Genomic DNA, 25,321 nt, shown 5'->3' with positions numbered 1-25,321 from the left:
CAACTGAGCAGGAGCCTCATTGGCTGAGATCTGTAAAGAGGCGGGACTTGAATTCTGTTTTGTCGTCTGATTGGTCTGTCTCGAACGGGGCGGGCGTACATTTCCAGCCGACGTCACGTACAGTTGCGGCAGATGTATGTTAAATTCTCGAAACGGATTGGTTGCGTAATATTCTAATAACAGCAGCACGGACAGTAGTTCCGGCTGAAAGGCAAACCACAAGTTCATATTAATGCGCTCATCGACGACGTGTATGGCGGACGCGTCACATAGTCTGTGTTATTGTTATTGTTTTATTGAGATACTTTTTTCTAAAAGCATTTTTAAAAGGGATATCCAGTGTTGGTGTTTTTGTAACAGGCAGAGATTTTGAGTTTTAGCTCAAGATTTAAGTGAATTTTCCATCATGGGAGAATTCAGTATGTAAATAATAGTAGGAACTACATTGTCTTGAAGACAATCCTTGTTAATTGTAACTATAAATGGATAAAAAGTTTAATGTGCCATTGTTTAATAGGTAATAATTTGTTTGTGGTTGACAAATAGTACAAAGGCGAATAAAAGGAATAACTCAGTTTTATTGGGAAATGATCAGCTTTGGAGTGGTAATTAAATTACCCAACATATATGTCGGTATATGCATGACATGATTACTTAATTAGAAAAATGCATCTTTTCAGTATAATAATAATTAAGCACAACTACATGGTATTAGAATTACACAGCACAAAAATGAACTTAACATGACTTAACAAGACTTACACTTCTATTTCTCTCTCTCTCACTATATATATACTGAAGACTTAAATAGACATATTATGGATATATGTTTTAAAAAAAAATTCTATTAAAAATCAAATGTAATGTTGCCTTTATTATTCAAAGGAAATAATCAAACATAAACACATATTTATATAAATTTTTAGTGTAGTGATAATCTCAGAATTCAGTAAATTTTAGAACATTTAAAGTTGATAACTACATGTTTAGGATATAAGTAATAAATCAAACTAATCAAAAGGAAGGATCTCACAGTAGTCTTTAAAAGTAAACATGAATTAAAAACTTCTCATATTTTTCATCAGCACGCGTCCAGGCACAGAGCTGCTTGCAGGGGAGTTTGCAGAATGATGTAGTGCATATTAAAATGTTCATGTTTAGTTCCTGGGAGTCGGTGTCACTAGATCCATGATGATAGCAATGATGTGACAAAGCTCCCTGGCCTGGGTGGGTTGGAAAACCAAATAATCACAAAGACATATAGAAATATTTTTTTAAAATATAAGTATTCAGCATGTATCAATCCATGTAGTGTGTATATTAGACTTCAGATCTTGTACCTGTTTCAGATAAACAGCGATGGTGTTAACTTGAGCCGGGTTGCCGAAGTTGATCTCTACTGCTGGCACTTTTTCCTTCTTGGGACTGAAAGAGCGCAAGGATTGCACCTCCTCCACTGGAATTGTTAGGGCTGACAACTACAAATGAAGCAGAAGCAAAAATGCCTGTCACATTGGTAACACACTCATAAATAAGAAGCTTTGTTAGAATAATCTAACTGAATAGCTTTGTTGGAATTTCTAACCTGTGTTTGCGGGTGAAGAATGTTGATGCTCTCGTGGTTGACTGCCACCAGACAGGGTGATGGACAACCTTTGTGACTGACTTTCTTAGCCATGAATACGTTTGAGCCAAAAAAGTGCAGTGAACTGAGAGTCTCTGAGAAAAAAGAGGAGGAATAAAGGGAGCTTCTCAGTGCATAAACACAGATACTGATACTGGGTAGCATTTTTTAAAAGAAATTGTGATGCAAATTGAGCTGCTTTTTGTGGAAACATACTTGAATTGGTGAAATTACACTAGATTCTTCTTTTAAACTCCTACCAGTGAAGACACCTATGTAATTATTTACTTTGATAGCTGTACACACGTGAATTGAAGAGGTTGTGATGCATCGTATGACACATCTTGGCCCAAATCTGTAGAGTTTTCATGGGTTGCATTCATTTCTGTGATTACAGGAGGGACTAGCTTGTTTTTCTATGAATGTCAACTGGCTGTTCGATGAGAAAAATCACATTAGATTTTTTCTTTTTAATTATTCATTTGGTCTATGCTGACATACCAACCTTTGATTAACTTTGATTAAGGCCCACAGACTTATCTTGAAACATAAATATATAAAAGATAAGATTCTAAAAGATCACTCACTGATGAAGTGTATTTTTGCTTCAGCAGGGTTGGTGTTTGCAATGAGAGAAAATTGACTCAGTGCAGCACTGTGCAGATTTTGGTCATTGGCACTGATTCCATCCATACAGGGAAAATACTGCTTGAGCTCTTGCCTAAATGGGGTAAAAATCTCATATGTAAGTGTACAATACATGATATGAAGGATGTACAGTATTAGTCAATAAATAAAACTGTATGTGTGACTGGATCTTACGGCGTAGGCTGCTGAGTAAATCCCAGAGCCAGGTGCTGAAGTGCAGCCAACTCTGCCACCTGCTGCTGAAGTGTGGAGCTGTTACCAGGCAGGAGGAATTTCCCCCTCAGATACTTATTCAGGATCTAAGAGAAATACCAGCTCCAGTGATCTGTCTGACTTCATGACAACACCAATTACAGGCTAAGAAGTTTGCATCCCTTGTCTCTTTGTGTAAGGAAATGAAAAACTATTCTTTTATTTTCATTTATACAACAGCGATGTGGAATTCTTGATTGTTGATTCATTTTCTATAATAGTTGCTCTGATAGCAGTTCCAGCCATCCATCTAACCATCCATCTAACCATCCTGCCCCAGCCTATCTTGAGATAATGTTTCTTCCAATCAGCGGTAAGAATTCCATTCGCAAACTATACCTACCTTTTCCAGTTTGTCTAAATTGTCGTTGTGTTTTTGTTTTTGTTATTTTGTTTTCTGATTTTGTTATTTTGTTTTCTGATTTTGTTATATTGTTTTCTGATTTGTTATTTTGTTTTTGTTATTTTGTTTTCTGATTTGTTATTTTGTTTTCTGATTTGTTATTTTGTTTTTGTTATTTTGTTTTCTGATTTTGTTATATTGTTTTCTGATTTGTTATTTTGTTTTTGTTATTTTGTTTTCTGATTTGTTATTTTGTTTTCTGATTTGTTATTTTGTTTTCTGATTTTCTTATTTTGTTTTCTGATTCATTATTTTGTTTTTGGTTTAGTTATTTTGTTTTCTGATTAGTTATTTTGTTTTTGTTATTTTGTTTTCTGATTTTGTTTTCTGATTCATTATTTTGTTTTTGGTTTAGTTATTTTGTTTTCTGATTTGTTATTTTGTTTTTGTTATTTTGTTTTCTGATTTTGTTTTCTGATTCATTATTTTGTTTTTGGTTTAGTTATTTTGTTTTCTGATTTGTTATTTTGTTTTCTGATTTTCTTATTTTGTTTTCTGATTCATTATTTTGTTTTTGGTTTAGTTATTTTGTTTTCTGATTTGTTATTTTGTTTTCTGATTTTCTTATTTTGTTTTCTGATTCATTATTTTGTTTTTGGTTTAGTTATTTTGTTTTCTGATTTGTTATTTTGTTTTTGTTATTTTGTTTTCTGATTTGTTATTTTGTTTTCTGATTTTGTTATTTTGTTTTCTGACTTTGTTATTTTGTTTTCTGATTTTGTTTTCTGATTTTGTTTTCTGATTCATTATTTTGTTTTTGGTTTAGTTATTTTGTTTTCTGATTTGTTATTTTGTTTTCTGATTTTCTTATTTTGTTTTCTGATTCATTATTTTGTTTTTGGTTTAGTTATTTTGTTTTTGGTTTAGTTATTTTGTTTTCTGATTTGTTATTTTGTTTTCTGATTTTCTTATTTTGTTTTCTGATTCATTATTTTGTTTTTGGTTTAGTTATTTTGTTTTCTGATTTGTTATTTTGTTTTTGGTTTAGTTATTTTGTTTTCTGATTTGTTATTTTGTTTTCTGATTTGTTATTTTTTTTCTGATTTTGTTATTTTGTTTTCTGATTTGTTATTTTGTTTTCGGTTTAGTTATTTTGTTTTCGGTTTAGTTATTTTGTTTTGCAGTTCTCGGCCACCGTGTTATATTGTATGCTGAGTAAATTCTCATTTCTCACTTGTTTATAAAAGTTTAAGGCTCCACCTCTCTACTCAGAACAGTTAATGGGATCAGTAATCCCTGAGAGCTAAAACAGAATTTACTGAACTGAAAATGGTATAAAAAGAAACCAATCTACCTAGGGATGCTTTAAACCATAATAAAAAATATATATATAAAGAAATGTAAACTATGAAAGAGTAAAAGAAAATAATTTAAACCTTCCACAGTGATCACCTTTAAAGACCAGTAAAACGATCATTCATCTCATTTTGAAGAAGGTCGGGCAAACTTTTGACTCAGGTCTTTAGCATTTTCACAGAAAGGATAAATGATATCCAGTAAACGTGACTGAGAATGTGACAATACCAGATGGTAATGAAACTCGACATAGAGATCGTTCTCAAAATGCAGGGGATGTTTCCAGATGAGACGATGGAAGGAGAGCAAGACTGAGCCATCATCCAGCAGGAAGTCCAACACATACTCGTCTGGGTGAATGGGACGCACGAGTCCGTCTAAAAAGAGAGGAAGTGTGGTGTGTTGATAAAAACATTTCTCATGAAAGAAAGAAAGAAAACACAAGAAGGTGACGGATTATGCAGTATGCAGCATCTGTGCACTTCTAATTTGTGTGATTGTGGGTCAGTGTGGTTGTGTAATACACTGTGTGACTCATATACAGGGTTCGAGAAGCTGCATGAGAGAAAAATATGGAGAGGGACTTTGAGAGGCGGCTTTATTTACCCTGTCTGCGTGTGGCAAGGAGGGAAAATTCGTTCACCTCAGCCGGATTACTCACACCCATCTCTGTGCAAATGTCCATCACGATTTCACTCGCCACCTGCACACACATAAAATATGAGCTTTCTTTCATCCTTGTATCATGAATGAGACCTTATATTATAATCTCAATTATAAAGCAAAGTATTTACTTACACTGAAGCTACGGACTTTGCATGGGAACTCCACTTCACCCGGGAGCATGACTGGCAACCTCCGAGTGCTCCGACCCGCCTACAGAGCAGATAAACAGTCACCTATACACTACATCAATCCATCCCCATCTTTACCTTCATTACCTTTAGTGTCAGAAAAGAGAAGCTCACCTTAAACATCCTAAGTGTTATGTGTGATGCAAGACTGGAAAAAACTTTCACATGGTCAACATGTGACATTAATAATATACATCTTTTTGTCCTGAACCCTTTTCTTTCCCCTCCTTTTTTTGAAGTATCTCAGTCAGAAGGAAAGTGATGTTTTAGTTTTTAGTGTTTATTAGAAAGTCTGGTTAGCCTCCAAAAGTGAAAAGGGAGAAAACTACAGATTCCAGCCCAATTCCACCAAAAGCCCACCACCACCACCACCACCACACTGATTCATTAAAAGCAACTATTTATTGATTTAATTTACATTTACAGATATAATATACTTTCTTACTAGTACAAATAACATGGATTATAAAGATCTGTAGACATGGTAAGAAAAAATAACGGGTCAAGCTGTGAGGCACAAGTTCATTGCATGACTACAGAAAACACGCTTTGAACACCGCCTTGCGGTCCAGAAGGCTTGTTTGTTTGTCTTTGGATGTGTCTCTTGTCAGTCATTTTATAGACACGCCCCAAAACACAACTTTCACTCCGCCCCCAACTCAGTCACAAATCAGCAAGCCGCCATGCAGTATGGTAATTTTCCTGTGAGCAAAACAGAAATCACTCTGGGCTTCAAAAAAAAAATGTAATTAAATAATTAAACAAATTAATTAATTAAATTAAATTAAATAATTAACGACAAGACACAGAAATAAAATCAGAAGAAACATCGCAGTGCTTTTCCATGATTGATTAATGTATTATTGAAGCTGGATGCAGATTAAGTGATGTTGCTCTTGGACTCAATCTGAATAAAGCTTTGATTTGTTTGGCTGGTCAGCTTTAGATAATAAATCAAGTAAATTTTTTCAGTTACAAGGAAGAAAGGACATGCAAACATCCTCATAAATCATTATGAGCTGAATTTTCCATTTTTATAATAAAATTTCCATTTATATAATAATTTGGCTTTCAAGCAGTTAGTGTGACTTAAGAGAAGCTCACCTGAAACATCCTACGTGTTATGTGTGAACGCGAATGCTAACTCTAGTCAGCATGCTAAGTCTGGTGAACCACCATAAGTCATGGACGGGAAGGAGGATAGTTTCAAGAAGTAAAATAATCATTCAAATCTTATTTAACTTTTTAACCGAGACCAAAGTTTGACATGTTTCCTTTAAATCTTGCCTAATGCATGTGTAATAACTTAATATCTAAAAATCATAAATATGATCATAAAAACTAGCTTCATACAGCAGTTTATTCATAGCCATTTCTACTGGCTCTTTTCCTAACATGAACAGGATTTAGAAAGTAAAGCATTTCCACAGTGTTTCGGTGAACTATATGTGTTTATATGTGTTAAAATAGAGCTGGCAATATTTCAAAATTTGCCACAGCAACATCCAATGGGTTTTCCCAGACCGCCTCACATAGAAGGAGAGGACATGACAGTAAGCTCAGCTAATTACAACTTACCAAAATGGCTTCCATCTCCACCTGAGAAGGAATATATCTGCGTCCTCCATAGGTGAGTGACTGTTTGAGATTATCCTTACACGCAAGAGCCTTCTCTAAACACACACACACACATTGGTCCATCACAGGTTCACTGCATTATACTGTACATTACTATTAGTAATATATATATATATATATATATATATATATATATATATATATATATATATATATATATATATATAAAACTCTTTTTTTTTTAACCAGAGGCCTGTTTTCAATCCACAGAGGTGTTTTAATAGCTCATATGAAACCCAGAGATTTTGTAAGGGGAATGTAGTGTTTCACAAGTATTTCTATTTTTCTAGCCTACTAAGGGGGCAATATATTCATAGAAAAGTTCCAAATAAATTTCCACACAAATGTTTTCTATCTTCCCAGTTCTGCTCTCAGAGCCGCTTCAAATCAACCACTTCAACCACAAAAATTATGTGTGTATCCCAACAGAGGTAAAACATTTCATTTCATTTCCTGTACCTACTCAGGTGTCATCGGGCATCAAGGCTGGATACGCCAAACCATCACAGGGCACACACACACAATCTGGGCAATTTAGAGACTAGAAGCATGTCTTTGGACTGTGGGAGGAAACCCACCTAGCACGGGGAGAACATGCAAACTCCATACACACAGTGAGCGGGAGCGAGACATGAACCCAGGAGGTGTGAGGCGAACGTGCTAACCACTAAGCCACCGTGCCACCTAGAGGTAAAACATCCCACACTGAAAGCCAACAGTATCCTGATTCATTTAATATCAGACTTGTGGCCATAAAATAATTCATTTCTTTATACTGATTAAAAATTTCCCTTAAGTTGATATCCGTACTGGTAAAAATTCAATTTAATTCAATTCAATTTTATTTGTATAGCACTTTTAACAATGGACATTGTCTCAAAGCAGCTTTACAGAGAATAAGAAATATAGTACAAAAGCTCAAGATTAATATTTAAAATTATTTGTATTAATCCCTAATCGCTAATGAGCAACCCAAGGGCGACTGTGACAAGGAAAAACATCCTTAGATGGTAAGAGGAAGAAACCTTGAGAGGAACCATTCTCATTTGGGTGACATTAAGAGTGTGATTATGAAATATGTCCTTTCTACACTCATAAACAGACAGCTGGAGTTGTGTAACTAGGAGCTGAGCAGATCATAAATTAGCTCAACAAAAAAGGGTTAAACAGGCGGTCTGTGGTAAACACTGTACCTCGGTAGGGATGGTTGGGATCCTGACAGCAGCTCTGTAGATGGCGTGTTACATACGGCAGTAATGTGACAGAACAGGGGAAGAAGCCGGTGATCAGGTTTAGCAGAAGCCAGCCACGTGCACAGCTCTCTCTGTGGAGATTCAGAACAAACATGATCTGAAGCTCTACATTTATTTACTTTATGTTTTTACTTTAAAAGCTCGAAAGCATGAAAAGTCTGAAAAGGCTTTGGCTCAGTTTTCCACCATCCTACAAAGATCTTTATGTAAAATAACAGAAATTACAGGAACTGTGTATTTGCCATGTTATAACAAAGTAAAAGCACAGCAGCAGAGTGAGCATGGAGGACTAAGGTTGGTTTGATTGGACTTCTGACCGGGAGGTTACGAGTTCGAATACCAGGTTCACCAAGCTGCCACTGCTGGGCCCTTGAGCATGACCCTTAACCTGCAGTTGCTAAGTTGTATATAAATGAGATAAAATGTAAGTTGCTCTGGATAAGGGCGTCTGCCAAATGCCGAAAATGTACAAAACTGATAGGCATAACATTATGACCACCTGCGTAATATTGTGTTGGTCCCCCTTTTGCTATCAAAACAGCCCTGTCCCATCATGCACTGTGTATTCTGACACCTTTCTATCAGAACCAGCATTAACTTCTTCAGCAATCTGAGCAACAGTAGCTCATCTGTTGGATCGGATCACATGGACCAGACTTCGCTCCCCATGTGCATGAGCCTTGGCCACACATGACCCTATTGCCGGTTCACCACTGTTCCTTCATTGGACCACTTTTGATAGATACTGACCACTGCAGACAGGGAACACCCCACAAGAGCTGCAGTTTTGGAGATGCTCTGATCCAGTGGTCTAGCCGTCATCATAGCCATGGGTTCGGTACCATGGCACACTTCCCTCTTCACATCACAGCTTTCGTTCAAATTGTGCTCTGTTTCAGACCATACTGCCAGTGTGAAAGCCTCTTAGTCACTTTTTGTTAGTGAAATGCAACTTCTGCATTAGTTTTATCATTCTATGAGCCTTATCTTTGACCAGTCAGCTACTGGTCTGCAGGAAAGTTCCTATTCTGGAGCAGAATCTAAACATGGTTTATACAATTACTCCTTTTTCATAATTGTCTGATATCTAATGCCTAAGATCCAGAGCATATTGCCATGGATAGCTTGGTTAATTTCCTGCTGGAATTCTCCCTGATGGAATTCTCATTCTCTGCACATCTGTCTCTCTCTTGTTTCACTAATAACCTCCCCAATTCATACCGGTTGTCTTGCGTGAGGTTGTTTGCTTAGTCCTTGTCATCATGTGCTGTTTGTTACCTGGTGTTCTCTGTTTTATGTTGTTGATTTTTTATCTTGTTCTGTATTTTAGTTCCTAGTTCTGCCCTAATGTTTTCCATTGTCTGTTCATTTTGTTATTTTATAATAAACCCCTGTCTGATGTCCATCGCTGCACTTGGGTCTGATTTTTTTCCCTTGCCCTGACACACCTACGTGCATATGCACACACACTTTCACTTACTTGTGTGGATTGTTAGAGGTTTGTTTAATGATCTGGCAGTAGAGCTCATCCCGGAGGAACTCCTTCTCTTTCGCAAGCTGAAAGACCATGTCACACAGTCAGTAGAGGAACAGTACACATTTTAAGTATGCACATGCAAAGGATTTATGAGCTGAATAATACAAAAGGATCACCTGTAGAATAAAATTGGCACACTTTCCTTCCGTCTGGTCTTTCCTTAAGGGCTGGTCAGTCATGAACTGCATCACATCTTCACACAAAGTAGCAGAAATCGAAATGTTTTTTTTCAGGTGAGAAACCTACATGGGCATAAGCATGCTCTTTTGCTTGTGTGTGTGTGTACGTGTGTGTGTGTAAGTGTGTGTTCACTCACGCATGAAAGACTGAACACCCAGAACACTGAGCTCATTGTCTGAGAACAGGATTAGAGACTCATTGATTGGTTCCTGAGAGAGAAAGATGACAGTAAGTGGTTGAGTAACTTGTTACAGTTTTATAAACATATATTTTGAATGTGCATGAAAACCACACATACTGCTGTGTATTGCACCATCTGTTCAAGCTCTCTAACTCCAATGGGTTGGCCTCTCTCATTTGGCCTAACAGAAGGAGAAACATTTTTAGATCATTTGCCCATGTGATATGGTTTTTAGATTTTTTTTTAGCACAGAGCTGTTGAAATTTTAAGTCTAGTAATGTTCTTGTTCTATTAGGTTATGACAGGCAGACAGACAGACAGACACAGATAGATAGACAGACAGACAGACAGACAGGCAGACAGGCAGACAGACAGACAGGCAGACAGGCAGACAGACAGACAGACAGACAGACAGATAGATAGATAGATAGATAGATAGATAGATAGAGAGACACAGAGAGAGGTAGATAGATAGATTTTCAATCCTTGTGCCTGGTTGTTACTTGTGCAACTGCAGTGTCCAAAAATAACATAAGCCAGTGAATGAACTGTAAAGTAATTACCTGAGAATAGCTTCTCTGAAGTACTTCCTGGCGAACTCAGTCATGTGGTGCTGTTGGAGGTCTATCTCTGAGCTGTGGACTGACCCCACCTCAGAGCTACGCTCAACGCTGCGCTCAACGCTACGCTCAACGCTGCGCTCAACGCTACGCTCAACGCTGCGCTCAACGCTGCGCTCAATGCTGTGCTCGCTGGCCCTCGAATCCACACTTTTGCGGCTCAAGCGTCCACCAGGTGGCACCAGGGAGGTACGAGAAGCCCTCATGCTTTTTTTCCTCTCGATCTGTCGGCTAATGGACATGCTGTGGTAGTCTGGAGGTGCACACGGCTGAGTGATATCAGCTGGGAAAAGACCAGATCTGCCTCCAGTCGAGCCGAAATTCCATCCTGTAGAGAAGCAATTAAAGCAATAAAGCACGGATTGACATGCAGTTTAAATGCAAAACCATACAATAAAGTTAATATAATAACAATGCTATTCCTTCTGTTGACTTGATGACTGTAATCATGACATTCATCTAAAAGGAAATGGAGAACTCACCTTCCTGGAGCCCATCCATTTGCAGCAGTTTGATGACATCACCTTTCTGGAAGCTAAGCAGGCTCTTGTCATCTGTCACATAGCTCTTCAGAGCAATAACATAGTCTGAACCCTGAAGTGAAGCAGATGAAGCAACAAGCATATATCACAGCCATGTGGAATACTCAATGTAGATCGGTCAGAAGGCAGTAATCAGTTCTTCCCACGGGTTTCCTGGCTACAAGACAACTCATACTAATACAAGTCTATATTAATGATCTCATTCTAATGTGATTTTAATAGTAACAAATTACACCAGGGCATAAATAGTGGGGCCCACAACATAAACAGATTTAAAAATGTGTGCCAAAGTCCTGAGGTGAGTAGGCTTGGCATCTTCTCTAAAACATGGCAGCTTGTCTTATTAAAAGAGAAAAGACTGGTGACGAGTAAAAGAGAGAGACTGGTGACGCTAAGAGAGGCAGAATATTAAAGGTAACTGATTTAAAAAAAAAAGATCTGGACCAGCTAAATTTTTTTCTTGTCTTTATGCCTTTCATCTTTGCTCCCAATAAACTCTCTCTCTCTCTCTCTCTCTCTCTCTCTCTCTCTCTCTGTTCACTCTGATGAAGGGGATTAAATGTTTCTCTGAACACTGTCATAACAAGAAGGCTGTGGATTCAGCACCTTGGTCAGCTCAATGAGGAAGAGTCGCACAACATGAGTAATCTGAGGAGCTTGTGGAGATTGCAGTCGCAGCTCCTCACTCTTCAGGCCGATTACAACAGTCTCAGCATCCTTTTGCTCCACAGACAACATTTCTGCGTAGCTGTGTGAATGACAGACATCCATTAGACAAATTGCAACACAAATCACTTATTTATTACTTAATCCTTCTGGTACCTGTAACTCCGGAGCAGTTTGAGGTGTTTTGGGTTGATGCCGGATGCTTTAACTATCCTCAGCATTTTGATACCACGATGTGAAACCCCAAGTATCTGAGTATCATCTCCATTTCCACCCTGACACAGGAAGAGACACGCACGGATACCCATGATAATACATCATAAAGTGTTTTTGCGTGTGCTGATTTTTGAAAGGATAGGCACTTACGTTAATGGGGAAGAGACGTGTGAAGTAATTTGCCCAGTTATCTCTGGCTGCCATGACAACCCTTTTCTTCATGGCGTCATCCTGAATGGTGCTGATGCTTGTTCCGACGTGGAAGCGTGCTGGTCAAGACCAGAAAATTAGGTAAACAGATAGAGAACAGGATCAGACCAACAACTTTAAGGTGATTACAGCATCCTGACGAATGGCATGATGAAATTCCTACCGAGCAAATCTTTCATTTTGCGTCGCTCTTCACGTGAAATTCGCACACAGGCATCTGAGTAGGTGTCTCTCATAATCTAGAGATCATAAAGATTTGTTACAATGGCAGATCTAACTTTCAGATTAGAGTGTAAAAGTTTGCATCTGTTATGTTTTGAAAAGCTCAAAAGACAGAATGCAGGATCCAGATGTGATTTGAGAAAAGTGGTATATAATATTTGGCAGTCATGACTGACATTACATGTGTCTCTATTAAAAAAAAATCTTTTTAATTTGGGTCCATAGGTTCACAATGTTCTGTACTTTGTTTAACTTACTGCCTAGATCATTGTAAGACACTATGTTTGTTGCTTACCTGCTCACACAGTAAATTCAGGATATATGGATGAGTAAACTTCTCTCTGGGGTAGAACAACTGGATAAAAGAAAACACGGATCCAATGAGGGATGTACTAAAACCAAATAATCACTGCTTTCCATCACAGACATCTCTCTAAACAGACCTCTTTCCGCAAGAAGAACTTCCCAGGCATATGTGGGTAGGAGAAGTAGACACTAGCTGTAAATTTGTGTAGCTGGGAGCGAACACTCTCCTCATCTGACATTCTCTGATTCTGACCTGAGCAGATGAGATATGAAAATATACTACATCATTTTGTATAGATTTTTATATTAAATACTAAAGTCTGTTATTTTCTATTTATCACTAGGTCATATAAAAACCTAATCAGGAATTTAATGCAAATGATTTGACTCACTTAGTCCAGGTGCAGGCATAAGGGGTGGGTCAGGGATGTTAAGTGGGAGAATAGGGGCAGGGGCTGGGGGTTCTGGAGGAATAGTGTGAGGGGCATGAGAGCGCTGAGAGCCAAAGAGGTCAGCTAGAGAACGCTGCTTCTGTTTCATGCTGTTGGAGATGGAGCGAGGACCAGGTTTTTCAGGCTGAGATGGAGGAGCCGGAGGAGGAGGAGGTGGAGGAGCAGAAGTAAATAGTGGCTCTTTCTTTTGTGGTGGAGGAGCAACCCATTGTTTCTGTCACAAATATGAATAAGAGACAATTTTTTTAGGATTGCTATAACTTGCAGCAAGTGAAAATAAACCTAAACAAATGAAGAAGGGGTTTAGTTTTTTTTTTAGAGAGAATACATTTAATACAGTTTTTATATGTTTATATCCATTAACTGTATCACATTTATAGAAATATTTGACAAATTTATAGATTAAATCTGATGTATCCAAATATATTTAGACAGATGATTTAGTCTCACAAGGATGTAAATTATTTTATAATGTTTCTAAGAATAGATACTATTATTTAAAAATAAACAAATATTATTCTCATTATTTATGTTGATTGATTATTATTAAATTTTGTTATGTTTTAATTATTATTATTATTATTATTATTATTATTAAGTAATTTTTTTTCTTGAAAACCAGAGCCAATATTTCTGGACTTGGCTGCAATTTTTTAATTATGGAATTTATTTTAATGGACCATTACAAAATGAAGTACTTGTATTCTTGAAACTATGCATGCAAAAGATAATTTCATATTTTTTTTGTACAATATCAATTTCAGATGTCCAATATCAGAGTGAGTCTTGTGTATTGTTACCTTTTGTGGAGCGACCGGTCCTTTTGCTCTAAGAATGGCCAGTGCCTCCTCTTTAGGGTCGCTCTTTTTCACAAAGTGCTTGGCAGGAATCCTGAAGAGTTCACAATTCCAGTCACACTGTTACTCAAACCCAACACTGTTCACTGTGCAATCTCATTATCTTGTGTGAATAACTACACAGGATTATATTCTTACCTGACAGGCTCAAAAGCCTTGGGTTCTGGAGGAGGCCGGTTCTGGAACCGCTTGATGATATCTCGAATGTTGCTGCTGGGTTCTGGTTTAGAAGGTGACAGTGGAGGTGATTCATCATCCGATGTCGAGGACTCTGGTGGTTTACTGGGTTCTGGGAGTGGTTTTACTTCAGTAGACAGAAGAAGAGGTTTTGCATAAAGATTAGACTTTTAGATTCTTCATTGTTTTATTAAATGCTGTAATTATTGGACATTCAGTAAGTCACCAGTGCATGAAATGACTTATGGAAAATAATTATGTTTACAATTACATTTGACATTACAATAAAAGGGTCCAATACCATATAGGGAGATAATAATATTAGCAATTTTTCATAAGTGATTCTTACCTTCACGTATATTTGGAGATGTAGATTTAGAAATTGGAGATGGAGATGGAGCTTTGGCCTCTTCGGGTGGTGGAGGGGCATAGATAAGTGGTTTAGCCACCTTTGGAGGAGGCTTTGAGGGAGCTTCATGGGTCCCTGTGTTATAGAAAAACATAATTCAAAGTTAAGACAATGTGTATACACGAATCAGGCATAACATTATGAGCAGTGAGAGGTGAAGTGAATAACACTGATTATCTCCTCATCATGGCACCTGTTAGTGGGTGGGATATATTAGGCAGCAAGTGAACATTTTGTCCTCAAAGTTGATGTTAAAAGCAGGAAAAATGGGCGAGTGTAAGGATTTGAGCGAGTTTGACGAAGGGCCAAATTGTGATGGCTAGACCACTGGATCAGAGCATCTCCAAAACTGCAGCTCTTATGTCATGATTGCTGTAATTGAACTTCATTTTGAAAGATTATTAGTCTGCTTTCAGTCTTTCCCGTCCTGAACTAACACTACCAGAATCATTTAATACAAAATTAGAAAAAAACTGTAGAAATCTCACCAATCTTCTGGAAGAAGGCTCTTTTGTCCTGAAAAGATTCTGGCTTCTGGGTAGTGGCAGTGTTTTCTTCTTTTGCAGGCTATACAAAATGTTTATAGGTTAAAAGTCAGGAATTCATACAGAACTGCATGTGAAATCAAGTTACAAGAAAACCCACTTGCTGGAGCACTGGGGTATTCTGCCTCACAGGTGGAGTGTTGGGTTTATGCGCTGTGGTGCGAGCGGGCTCTTCTGCAGGGGTGGTGCTCTGTGATCTCTGAGGATCTGAGCGTTGTTGCTGCGGCTGTTGTGATTGCTGCTGCTCTAATCGCTGCTGTTGCTTGCGCTGTTTTTGCAGCTGCTCCTGCTGCTGCTGTTGGGACAGTGTCATTGCCTGCAGTGTCATCTGCTGGGCCTGCAGGGAAGTTCATCATATGGTTAAATGAGTTACAGCTTTGACAACAGCAGCTAGTCTGAGGGTGTATCCTCACCATGAGCAAAGCTTGCTGGTTGATGAAAGCTTGCTGCTGTTCAGCCAGCTGCTGTGGGTTGATGGCTGGAGGGCTGGTGGGCATAGCGGGCTGTGCCATTGCACCTGGCATCACCATAGCTATAGGAAAGAAACAAGGAATGTGAACTTTGTTATTAGGAAAACTGATGAGCACAATCAACAAATGCTGTATTTGAGAGTGCCAAATTTGTTTATGTGAAAAGTCTAGCAGGCAGAGACAAGAAACTGAATTATACCACAAAGATTCAAGCATATATCAGTGGACTAGACAATTCTAGTGTGTGTTTTGCTGCTTAATGATTAGAATCTCCTCCATTTTTTTCCTAAACAAAGACACCACAGTTTCATTCATCTTCTGTTGGCTAACAAGGCCAAAGGTCACAAAATCACAGGTTAAAGTTTACCTAGATAAATGTGGCATAAAGTGAAAGTAACCACTATCAGAAGCGAATGTGCATCTTTACCACCCCTACTTCTGTTTCCTTTGAGTATCTTTCCCCTTGTTGTAATTTATTCACATTTGGTCCTTCTGTGCTGCCATAGCTGTAATACCTTCAGCTAAACCTTAGACGTTGGCACCTCTGATGTATTTGTCAGTAACTATGGGCTGGGAAAGGAAGACATACATGGCATAGATGGCATCATAGGCATTTGGGCAATTCCTGGCATCATATTTGGCATCATTGGTGTGGCTCCATAGGCTGGCATGGCTGGATTCATGGGCATTCCTAAGTGATGAATAACAAAATACAGAATGTAGAATAACTATCTAATGCCATATTTAACATATACATGTTTAGGAATATCTGTAAAATGCAATCCACTTACCCATATTATAAGCTGGCATTGACATTGGAACTCCTGTAAAATGAAGGAAAGTTTATTATTCTTCTTCTTCTTCTTATTATTATTGTTGTTGTTGTTGTTGTTGTTGTTGTTAAATTATCTCTATCCACTAGATCAGTGTCAGATAACTGAATTCATCAACTGGCCATAGATTTCATAGGATACGTGTGTTTCAATATTTTCTTATTGAACTTAATATTTTCTTTTGCCTTAATGAATATTTTGGGATGAGTGCTTGTTAATATGTTCGAAGGGCAGGGATTATATTTTCAGGAGCACTTTTCTGCCATTTGAAGACAGAACAAATCCATTATTTTACTTAACAAATAACAACACAGCTACTAGCAGCAACTTGCCCACAAATCAGTACTCCTTATTTGAGATCTATGGTTATAGTAAGTGTACCTGCTGCATTATACATGCTTGGATGCATCCCTCCTCCTCCCCTCATCCTGCGGTTCAGCATGGCCGTTCGCTCAAAGTCCTAAAGTCACACAGCAACTCATCAGTATGCTAACTAAAATTACACAGTGTGCTAATAAAAGCCTTAAAGCTGCCATTACAACAGTCTACTTTTGCTTGCAAAAAATTTAACTGTGATCTGTAAATCTTACGAACAAATAGCACTGACCGGAGGTCCCTGATCCAGCACGGGATCGAAAAGGTCATCCACATAGGAATCCAGCCTAGGTGCTTGGGATCCTACGGGGAAAAATACAAATGAAGTCTAATACAAATGCGAGAAATTAATAAATGTAAAAACATTCGTCAGTACATTTGTTCATTCTGTTCTCATACCCTGAGATTGACCATAAGTGTCCCACTGAGCAGCTTCAGAAGGAGGGAGGCCAGGAGCCTGCATGGAAGGGGCTGGAGGGATAAAGTCATCCAAATCTGAGGACATCATCCTGATTTTTCAAAAGAAATCAATTAAATACAACCAGTCCATAACACCAAGTTACAAAATACATGCAGGATTTGATTCTGGATTAGAAACCATTTTAATGTGGTTTATCTTAATCTGTGGTGAGACAATACACACTTGTATTTTCAGTTTTTTTCCCCAGTCTAAATATTATAATTAAAATTAATAATTTACACAGTAGTGTCTGAATCAGATTATGACACACCTGTCCCCCATGTCACTGAACAGATAATCAGGGTGGGCAGATGTTTGTCCTAAGGGAGTATCAGTCTCTGCACCGGCCAGCAGATCCATCACATAGTCACAGCCGTTTAGATCAGACCAGCCCTCGCCAGCAAAAAGAGACACAGACCAGCCTCGCTGAAGCTCAGGCACACCTCTGAAAAAAACAAAAACAAACAAAACCTTACCTCAGTTAATATAGTTAATAATCAGTACCTCAGAATATTGTTTAGAGTAGTTTTTATCTATACATCATTTCTATGATAGGATTCTATGAAGAATCCTACTTATCTGCATTTTTATTTATTTACAAATACTTAACTAACCCCTAACTAGACCCCACTCAAAAAACCCTCTTAAACTAGCTATTAGACCTCTACTATGTGCACTTTGGTCCTCTACCATTCAGTTAAAGCTTTTGATATTACTTGTGTTGTCCTTTACTGGGTATATCACAATGCTTGTATTTCCTCACTGGATAAAAGCATCTGCTAAACGAATAAATATCAAGCTAAATGTAAATACATTTAAGGTGTAGCAATAGGTAATGTTGTTGCCTCAGAGCTCCAAGATTAATGGTTCAGTTCTGAGCTTAGTTTACTGTTTGTGTGGAGTTGCATGTCTAGTTGGTAGGTGGCTTGGCTAACCTAAATTGTCCCTTAGTGTGAATGTGTGTGTGCATTGAACGATTTGATAGACTAGGCATCCCATCCAGGGTTTATTCCTGTCTCATGTTCCTGGGATTGTTGCCAGATTCAACACAAGCCTTACCAGGATGAAGCAATTACTGAAGATGAATGCATGAATAAATAATAACAGTACAATTTGTACCTAATACCTTCAGCATACTACAATTCAAACTTGACCTGTAGCCACTGTGTAACACAATCCTCATTAAGCCTGAAGATGCTTTGTTAGTAAAATGTTTTCTTTGGTTCTGGTGTAACCAGTTACCATGAGTAGGCATATATTTATTTGAACAGAGTCTAACTGTGTACAGTTAAAATGCCATGCCTCAATAGAAATACTATTCCTGAAAGATCCCTGAGAGAACATGATTAAAAAAAGCATCAAGAAGACCAGGGAGCTATCAAAACAAGTACAGGACAAAGTTCAGCAAAGGTATTAATCATCTATTGGTTATGAAAAATATCAACAACCTTCGAACATCCTGCAGAGCATAATAGCAGTTCGGCTTAGAGGAGGCCATCCATCAAAAGTCAGTGACTGGGTAATGATTAGGCATTAGCCAAAAAAAAAGGAGCCGAGACACTAATGGTAACTCTGCATCGATCCACAGCTCATATAGAAGAAGCAGTTGGAAGGTGAAGCTGAGGTTTAAATTCCAACAGGACAACAACCCCAAGCATACTGTTAAAGCTACAGGACTCATTCAAATCAAATGCCCAAGTTATAAACCCTGGCCTCAGTCTGATTGAGACACTATGGCAATACTTGAAAATTGCTTTTCACCAATGGGCGCCATCAAATCCGAGCAAGTTTGAACAATTCTGTGAAGAAGAATATGTAAAAATACTAGGATGTGCAAAACTGAGACAGCTCTAATTGCAGCCGAGGGAGGTTCAACTAAATACTGGTCAGACATATTGCTTAACTCACTGGTCAAAATTCCAATTAAATCCATCTTAGTTCCAGGTTTTAATGCTAAAAAATCTGGAAAGTTCAAGAGGGTGAATACTTATGCAGCACAGGTACTACAATTACGTTTGTCTATGACTGGATGGCTTGACCATAGCCATTGTAATTATTCTGTGTTTACATTATAGCACACAACCTATATGGTGAAAGGGCCTACAGTATGTGTAGTGCATGACTAATGCAGATTTTAGGAAAGAAAAAAACTTTAGTGGGTTTTTGTAGGTCTTGGTAATGAGGGTTTTACTGACCTAAAGCTCAAAAGCCAGGATGCCAGTTGTTCTCCTGTGGTCCAGGACTCCACTTCTGCCGTTAACTTCTCCTCTATGGAAAAACAATGTTGTTAAAACAATTATTGCTCTTAAATGCTTCCTATACAGTTGCAAGCTTTGAGCATGCATTGTGTTTTATTTTCAATGAAAAATTCTCACCAATAAAGGTGTTGACCTCTACAACCATCTTCCCCTTTCTTTGATTTGCAGTCCATTCAAGCTGAGTAGGTGGGTGTTGTCTATAGGCAGGAGATGGCAGCTGGAGAGATGTGAGAAGCTTATGCTGACACAGAGAGCGATATTCACCTGGACCCTGGTCAGACACATACCTGACAGATACAGGAGAATGTTTCAGTGAATTCATGATTATATTATATAGGGAGAATGAAAGTGTGTTTTAATTCAACAACATATGTTTGGTAACAGTTTTTGAACCTACATTACCATTTAAAAGTTTTCGAATGCCATGTATTAACCATTTTATATCACAGTGCTTGTTAATTTCTCAAGTCTGATTGATCAGAAGGTGTTAAGGACTGCTTTGTAAGGGGACTCACTAATTTATATTAAGATGCTTATTCTAATATACTACTGTTTCTGTAGAAAAAAATACATTTGCAGGACTTGTATGGGAGAAGTGCCACAAATAATGTACTACAAATAATAATCAGAAAAAGCATACAGTAGAAGCAATAATCTTGTTGAAACTGATGTAACAGTCCGCTTTTTGCTATTTTATTTTACTGGAGAAAAAAAACCCTCTTACTGAATCAGTGGAACACTCTAAGTAAGCATCCGTAGCACATATAATATATCTACAAAACTCTCATACATTGACACTGTATAGTATCAATGGCTTAGAATGCAAATAAGATCTGAGAGTAATAAATCCATTCTTAAATACAGGTATATGACTGAATACACATGTTCAGAAAAGTTCAGGATACACTGACTGTTTCTACCAAGAGATACTGATGAAGACATCCTGACCCCACTCTGTCAGTTACTAATCCAGTGCTTCATGACTTGCAAAATGGCACATAAAAGCAAAAAGTAAACATCACACCCTGTTATACTTCAGGCTGGTGCACATACTTGAGCAAAGGTTTATCCAGTGAAGGAGACGGTGTGAAGGCACTGAGACAGGAGGCCAGGAGAAACCAGCCCCTCAATGAGTGCTCCTCGCCCTGACGACCCCATATGTGATAGACTAGCTGAGCCAAGATCTCATCCCTGAGTGAAAGTCTACTTAGGCCTTTCTCCACTATGTAATTCCCTAACATCTGCTCCTGCCATCCAGTCATCTCTGAGTCTCCACAGAAGCGTAGAATCTAGAGAGAAAGGAAAAAAAAGTCAGCTGCTGTTCATGATTCATTGTTTGTTTCTTTGTAATCATGGCAGAGGATGGTGGTGTTGGTACAGGTGGTGAGGATGATTGTTATTTTCATGATAGAGCAGGTGCAGGATGTATCATGGGCAGCTGTGGAATTCTAAAAAGTGATTCATCTGACTGCACACATTATCAGGAGGTGAGGTTTCGTATACTGCTATGATATACATACAAATCAGCTCCTGTGTTTCTCTTTATAAACAGTGAGTGCTGTTGGCTCAGCAAAGTGTGCTTTTCATAATGAAATCTGATTAGAGTTCACTTATCAATATCTAAGTACTAGCAATAACACAATGTTGTTTTACGGCCTTCCAGTCTAATCATTTTTATTGCTATAGCTCAAACAAATCTAATCTTTCTAGTCTAAATTGTTGTGGAACAAATTTACTGCTTGGTTTCAGGTTCAAACACAAACCTAAATGATAGTTTTATGCAAAGCAGATGCAGATTTAGAAGGCAAATCTCTTAAACCTATCAGTAAAAAAACAACACTAGTACTGTTATCATATAGAAAAATCAACAAAATTATAAACGCAACACATTTGTTTTTGCCCCATTTTTCATGAGCTGAACTCAAAGATCTAAGACTTTTTCTATGTACACAAAAGGCCTATTTCTCTCAAATATTGTTCACAAATCTGTCTAAATCTGTGTTAGTGAGCACTTCTCCTTTGCCGAAATAATCCATCCACCTCACAGGTGTGGCATTTCAAGATGCTGATTAGACAGCATGATTATTGCACAGGTGTGCCTTAGGCTGGCCACAATAAAAGGCCACTCTAAAATGTGCAGTTTTATCACACAGTACAATGCCACAGATGTCGCACGTTTTGAGGGAGCGTGCAGTTGGCATGATGACTGCAGGAATGTCCACCAGAGCTGTTGCCTGTGAATTGAATGTTCATTTCTCTACCATAAGCCATCTCCAAAGGTGTTTCAGAGAATTTGGCAGTACATCCAAGCGGCCTCACAACCGCAGACCACGTGTAACCACACCAGCCCAGGACCTCCACATCCAGCATCTTCACCTCCAAGATCGTCTGAGACCAGCCACCCGGACAGCTGCTGCAACAATCGGTTTGCATAACCGAAAGAATTTCTGCACAAACTGTCAGAAACCGTCTCAGGGAAGCTCATCTGCATGCTCATCGTCCTCATCGGGGTCTCGACCTGACTGCAGTTCGTTGTCGTAACCGACTTGAGTGGGCAAATGCTCACATTCAGTGGCGTCTTTGGAGAGGTGTTCTCTTCACGGATGAATCCCGGTTTTCACAGTACAGGGCAGATGGCAGACAGTGTGTATGGCGTCGTGTGGGTGAACGGTTTACTGATGTCGACGTTGCGGGTCGAGTGGCCCATGGTGGCGGTGGGGTTATGGTATAGGCAGGTGTATGTTATGGACAACAAACACAGGTGCATTTTATTGATGGCATTTTGAATGCACAGAGATACCATGACAAGGTGGTGGGGTTATGGTATAGGCAGGTGTATGTTATGGACAACAAACACAGGTGCATTTTATTGATGGCATTTTGAATGCACAGAGATACCGTGACTGAGGTCCATTGTTGTGCCATTCATCCACGACCATCACCTCATGTTGCAGCATGATAATGCATGGCCCCATGTTGCAAGGATCTGTACACAATTCCTGGAAGCTGAAAACATCCCAATACTTGCATGGCCTGCATACTCACCGGACATGTCACCCTTTGAGCATGTTTGGGATGCTCTGGATCGGCGTATACAACAGCGTGTTCCAGTTCCTGCCGATATCCAGCAACTTCGCACAGCCATTGAAGAGGAGTGGACCAACATTCCACAGGCCACAACCAACAACCTGATCAACTCTATGCGAAGGAGATGTGTTGCACTGCGTGAGGCAAATGGTGGTCACACCAGATACTGACTAGTTTGAGTTCATGAGTCATGAGTTCAGCTCATGAAAAATGGGGGCAAACACAAAAGTGTTGCGTTTATAATTTTGTTCAGTGTACAAAAGTAGAAACTGGGTAGTTACAGTGAAAGAAACTGTTAGATGTAGTCATTAAAAAGAAATACACAATATACATGTATAACCTGGTTCTACACAAGAATATATCCTCTAAACACAAAACAATAGTAGAACTGATCTAGAAATGTAGAACATGTATTAGAAATTCCACAATACCAAACCTATGAATACTGGAATAGTTTTTGAATCCATAATATAGAGCAAGTTCATGATTTTGTGGCACGCTCTCGTTACTAACCAGTTTGTATATCTCCAGAGCTATGCGGGTGTCCCCCGGCTCCAGAGAGGTGAGGGGTCTCTGCAGGGACTGACCCTGAGCCTGGCACCATCCATCCTGCAACAGAGGGAAGTATGAGCATCAAATCCCTGATCTATTTAGCAACAATTAAAAGCATTAAAATAAGTAACAATTATACAATTATCATAGAATAAGCCTGAACATGAAATAATAATAATAATAATAATAGACATTTTTAAGAGTATATTTATGTAAACAGAATACATTGAGAACTGTGTTGGCGTATCGGGAGAACGGATAGCTGTCGATATCAGGAGGCAGGGAGAGGCGTTGATCAGCTTTGACCTGTGGTGGAGCTACCTCTGTGACCCCTGACCCCTGGGGACGGCCTATTAAAGACGGTGAGAGAAATAAGCAATGAAAAGAAAATTGCTGGATAATGGAATGTGCTGCATGGATCAATAACATATTATTAACTTGTACCTGCTGCACTACGCAATCGAGCTGATAGATCAGCTGGGATCTCCAGCATTCCCACATCCTAAAATACAGAATAAAAAACACACTAGCATGGCAATACCTGAGCAAAAAATGTCACATAAAGCTAAGAAGAAAAAGAATCATACCATCCCTGAATAAGTAGACTGGGATTTGACCACCTGTTTGGCTCTGGTTCTCTTGTTGCGTTCCTGTAAGATCAAAGTAAAGCCACTATTATACTAGCTAATAAACACACAAAGGCTTTGTTAAGAACGACAAAATCCTTTTATTCGAGTCACGTTTGTCTAGTCTCTTTTGTGATTCATCGTTTCATCCCTCAAGTTCGTTTCATTACCTCTACACTCCACTGTGCTATTCTTGGAAAGAGAGCTGCTTTTATATCTAAGCATTACTCTTGCTCCGCCCCAAACAGCTAAGTCACATGGAAAAAAGTCCACAAGGCCAACCCTAATCAAACCACTTAATCTCTGGGACTAGTGTTCACTCACATCACTGTTTCTGTCGTTGTGTTTATTTCACAAAATGTAGGAAACTAACATAGAAGTATAAGAGCAACAAATCTCCAGGCAGGAGGCCTTTCTTAACAGTAAGCAACATTTACAGCATTTTGGCAGAAACCCTTATCCAGGGACTTACATTTATCACATTTATACAACTGAGAGTTCAGGGCCTTGCTCAAGAGCCCAACAGTGGTGGTTTTAGTGGTCCTAGGATTCAAACTCACAACCTTCAGATCAGTAGTCATTATGTGTGACCACAGTAGTTATTATGAACCAGTCAACATTGAAATAAAATCAACTTTTCTTCACTGCTCTCAGTAAAAAATAATAACAATAAAAATGAACAAAAACCAAAAATCCATAATCATAATATTATGCAGCAAAATATATCTATATCTATCTAAATACAATCTAAATTTATGTGACAAGATATGACAATAAAGAGATGGAGAATTAATTAAAAATAAAAAATAAAGAGAAAGCAGCTCATTTTAGAACAAGCCAACCCTGCGATGAATACACAAACAGCTATGTATGTTGGAAGTTATGCTATAAATAAGTTACAGCCGACAGTTTCTCTGACACCCGTCTCAACTCTTCTTTACTCTCACTTCTCTCTCTATATGACTCTACATTACGGTTAACTGGATAAATGTACTCTGAACTCCAGAATAGGTCAAACAGAACATACCTAAAGAAATAGTGTGACACGAGAAGTCTCCAGCCGACAAGAGCTCTTAATCGACACAGGGAAATGCATCTCATTAAAATAGAGGGTTTGAAGTCCAAACAGCAGAGGACTGTGACAAGGTGTGTGTGTTAAAGCGAAAGACAGAGAGAGAGAGAGAGAGAGAGAGAGAGAGAGAGAGAGAGAGAGAGCTTATTGGGAGCAAAGATGAAAGGGCAAGAAACAAAGAAAAAGAAAACTAAGCTGTAACAGTACTCCTGACGCACTAAAAAATGTTTGGTAGTGTGTGTTCACAGCTTTTTAAAATTTTTATATTATTTTTTATTTGTATCAGTGACATTTAAAGTATTGAGATGCACTGTAACAAGTAAGAATGTCTTGACTTTGGCCATACATATCAATAAATATTGTAAATGAATATGAATAAATAATACTATGCTAAAATAATATTATGTGGCCAGGCGACTGAGAAATGTTTACACTTTGCAGTCCGTGCATTAGGACATGTTCAGACCCCTAGTCTACTTTCTCCACAGCCTTGAATCATT

General features: G+C 38.4%; 1 protein-coding gene across 1 annotated transcript; it reads right to left on the bottom strand.

Moving 5' to 3' along the window:
- Positions 1–570: 570 nt before the first annotated feature.
- On the bottom strand, positions 571–24,910 carry myo15b (myosin XVB). Its single transcript, XM_058407262.1, has 43 exons — positions 24,777–24,910; positions 23,711–23,773; positions 23,568–23,625; positions 23,349–23,473; positions 23,085–23,180; positions 20,538–20,773; positions 19,602–19,771; positions 19,422–19,494; positions 17,498–17,671; positions 17,166–17,275; positions 16,999–17,069; positions 16,773–16,851; positions 16,350–16,382; positions 16,148–16,249; positions 15,502–15,620; positions 15,189–15,425; positions 15,032–15,110; positions 14,484–14,618; positions 14,096–14,261; positions 13,901–13,991; positions 13,041–13,314; positions 12,786–12,901; positions 12,638–12,697; positions 12,284–12,359; positions 12,061–12,179; positions 11,851–11,969; positions 11,635–11,776; positions 10,969–11,080; positions 10,430–10,814; positions 9,984–10,047; positions 9,822–9,894; positions 9,622–9,698; positions 9,449–9,525; positions 7,909–8,039; positions 6,656–6,750; positions 5,022–5,099; positions 4,830–4,926; positions 4,452–4,600; positions 2,447–2,571; positions 2,212–2,345; positions 1,586–1,719; positions 1,341–1,478; positions 571–1,223 (listed from the first exon to the last, which is right to left on the bottom strand). The coding sequence occupies exons 2-43, from the start codon at positions 23,711–23,713 to the stop codon at positions 1,158–1,160; spliced, it is 4,998 nt and encodes a 1,665-aa protein (XP_058263245.1). The 5' UTR covers positions 23,714–23,773; positions 24,777–24,910; the 3' UTR covers positions 571–1,157.
- Between the last annotated feature and the right edge of the window lie 411 nt (positions 24,911–25,321).

The sequence above is a fragment of the Hemibagrus wyckioides genome, linkage group LG13 (assembly GCF_019097595.1).
Source record: "Hemibagrus wyckioides isolate EC202008001 linkage group LG13, SWU_Hwy_1.0, whole genome shotgun sequence".
Lineage (NCBI taxonomy): Eukaryota > Metazoa > Chordata > Actinopteri > Siluriformes > Bagridae > Hemibagrus > Hemibagrus wyckioides.
Note: the sequence above shows the minus strand (reverse complement) of the source record. Positions and strands in the feature narration are given on the sequence as shown.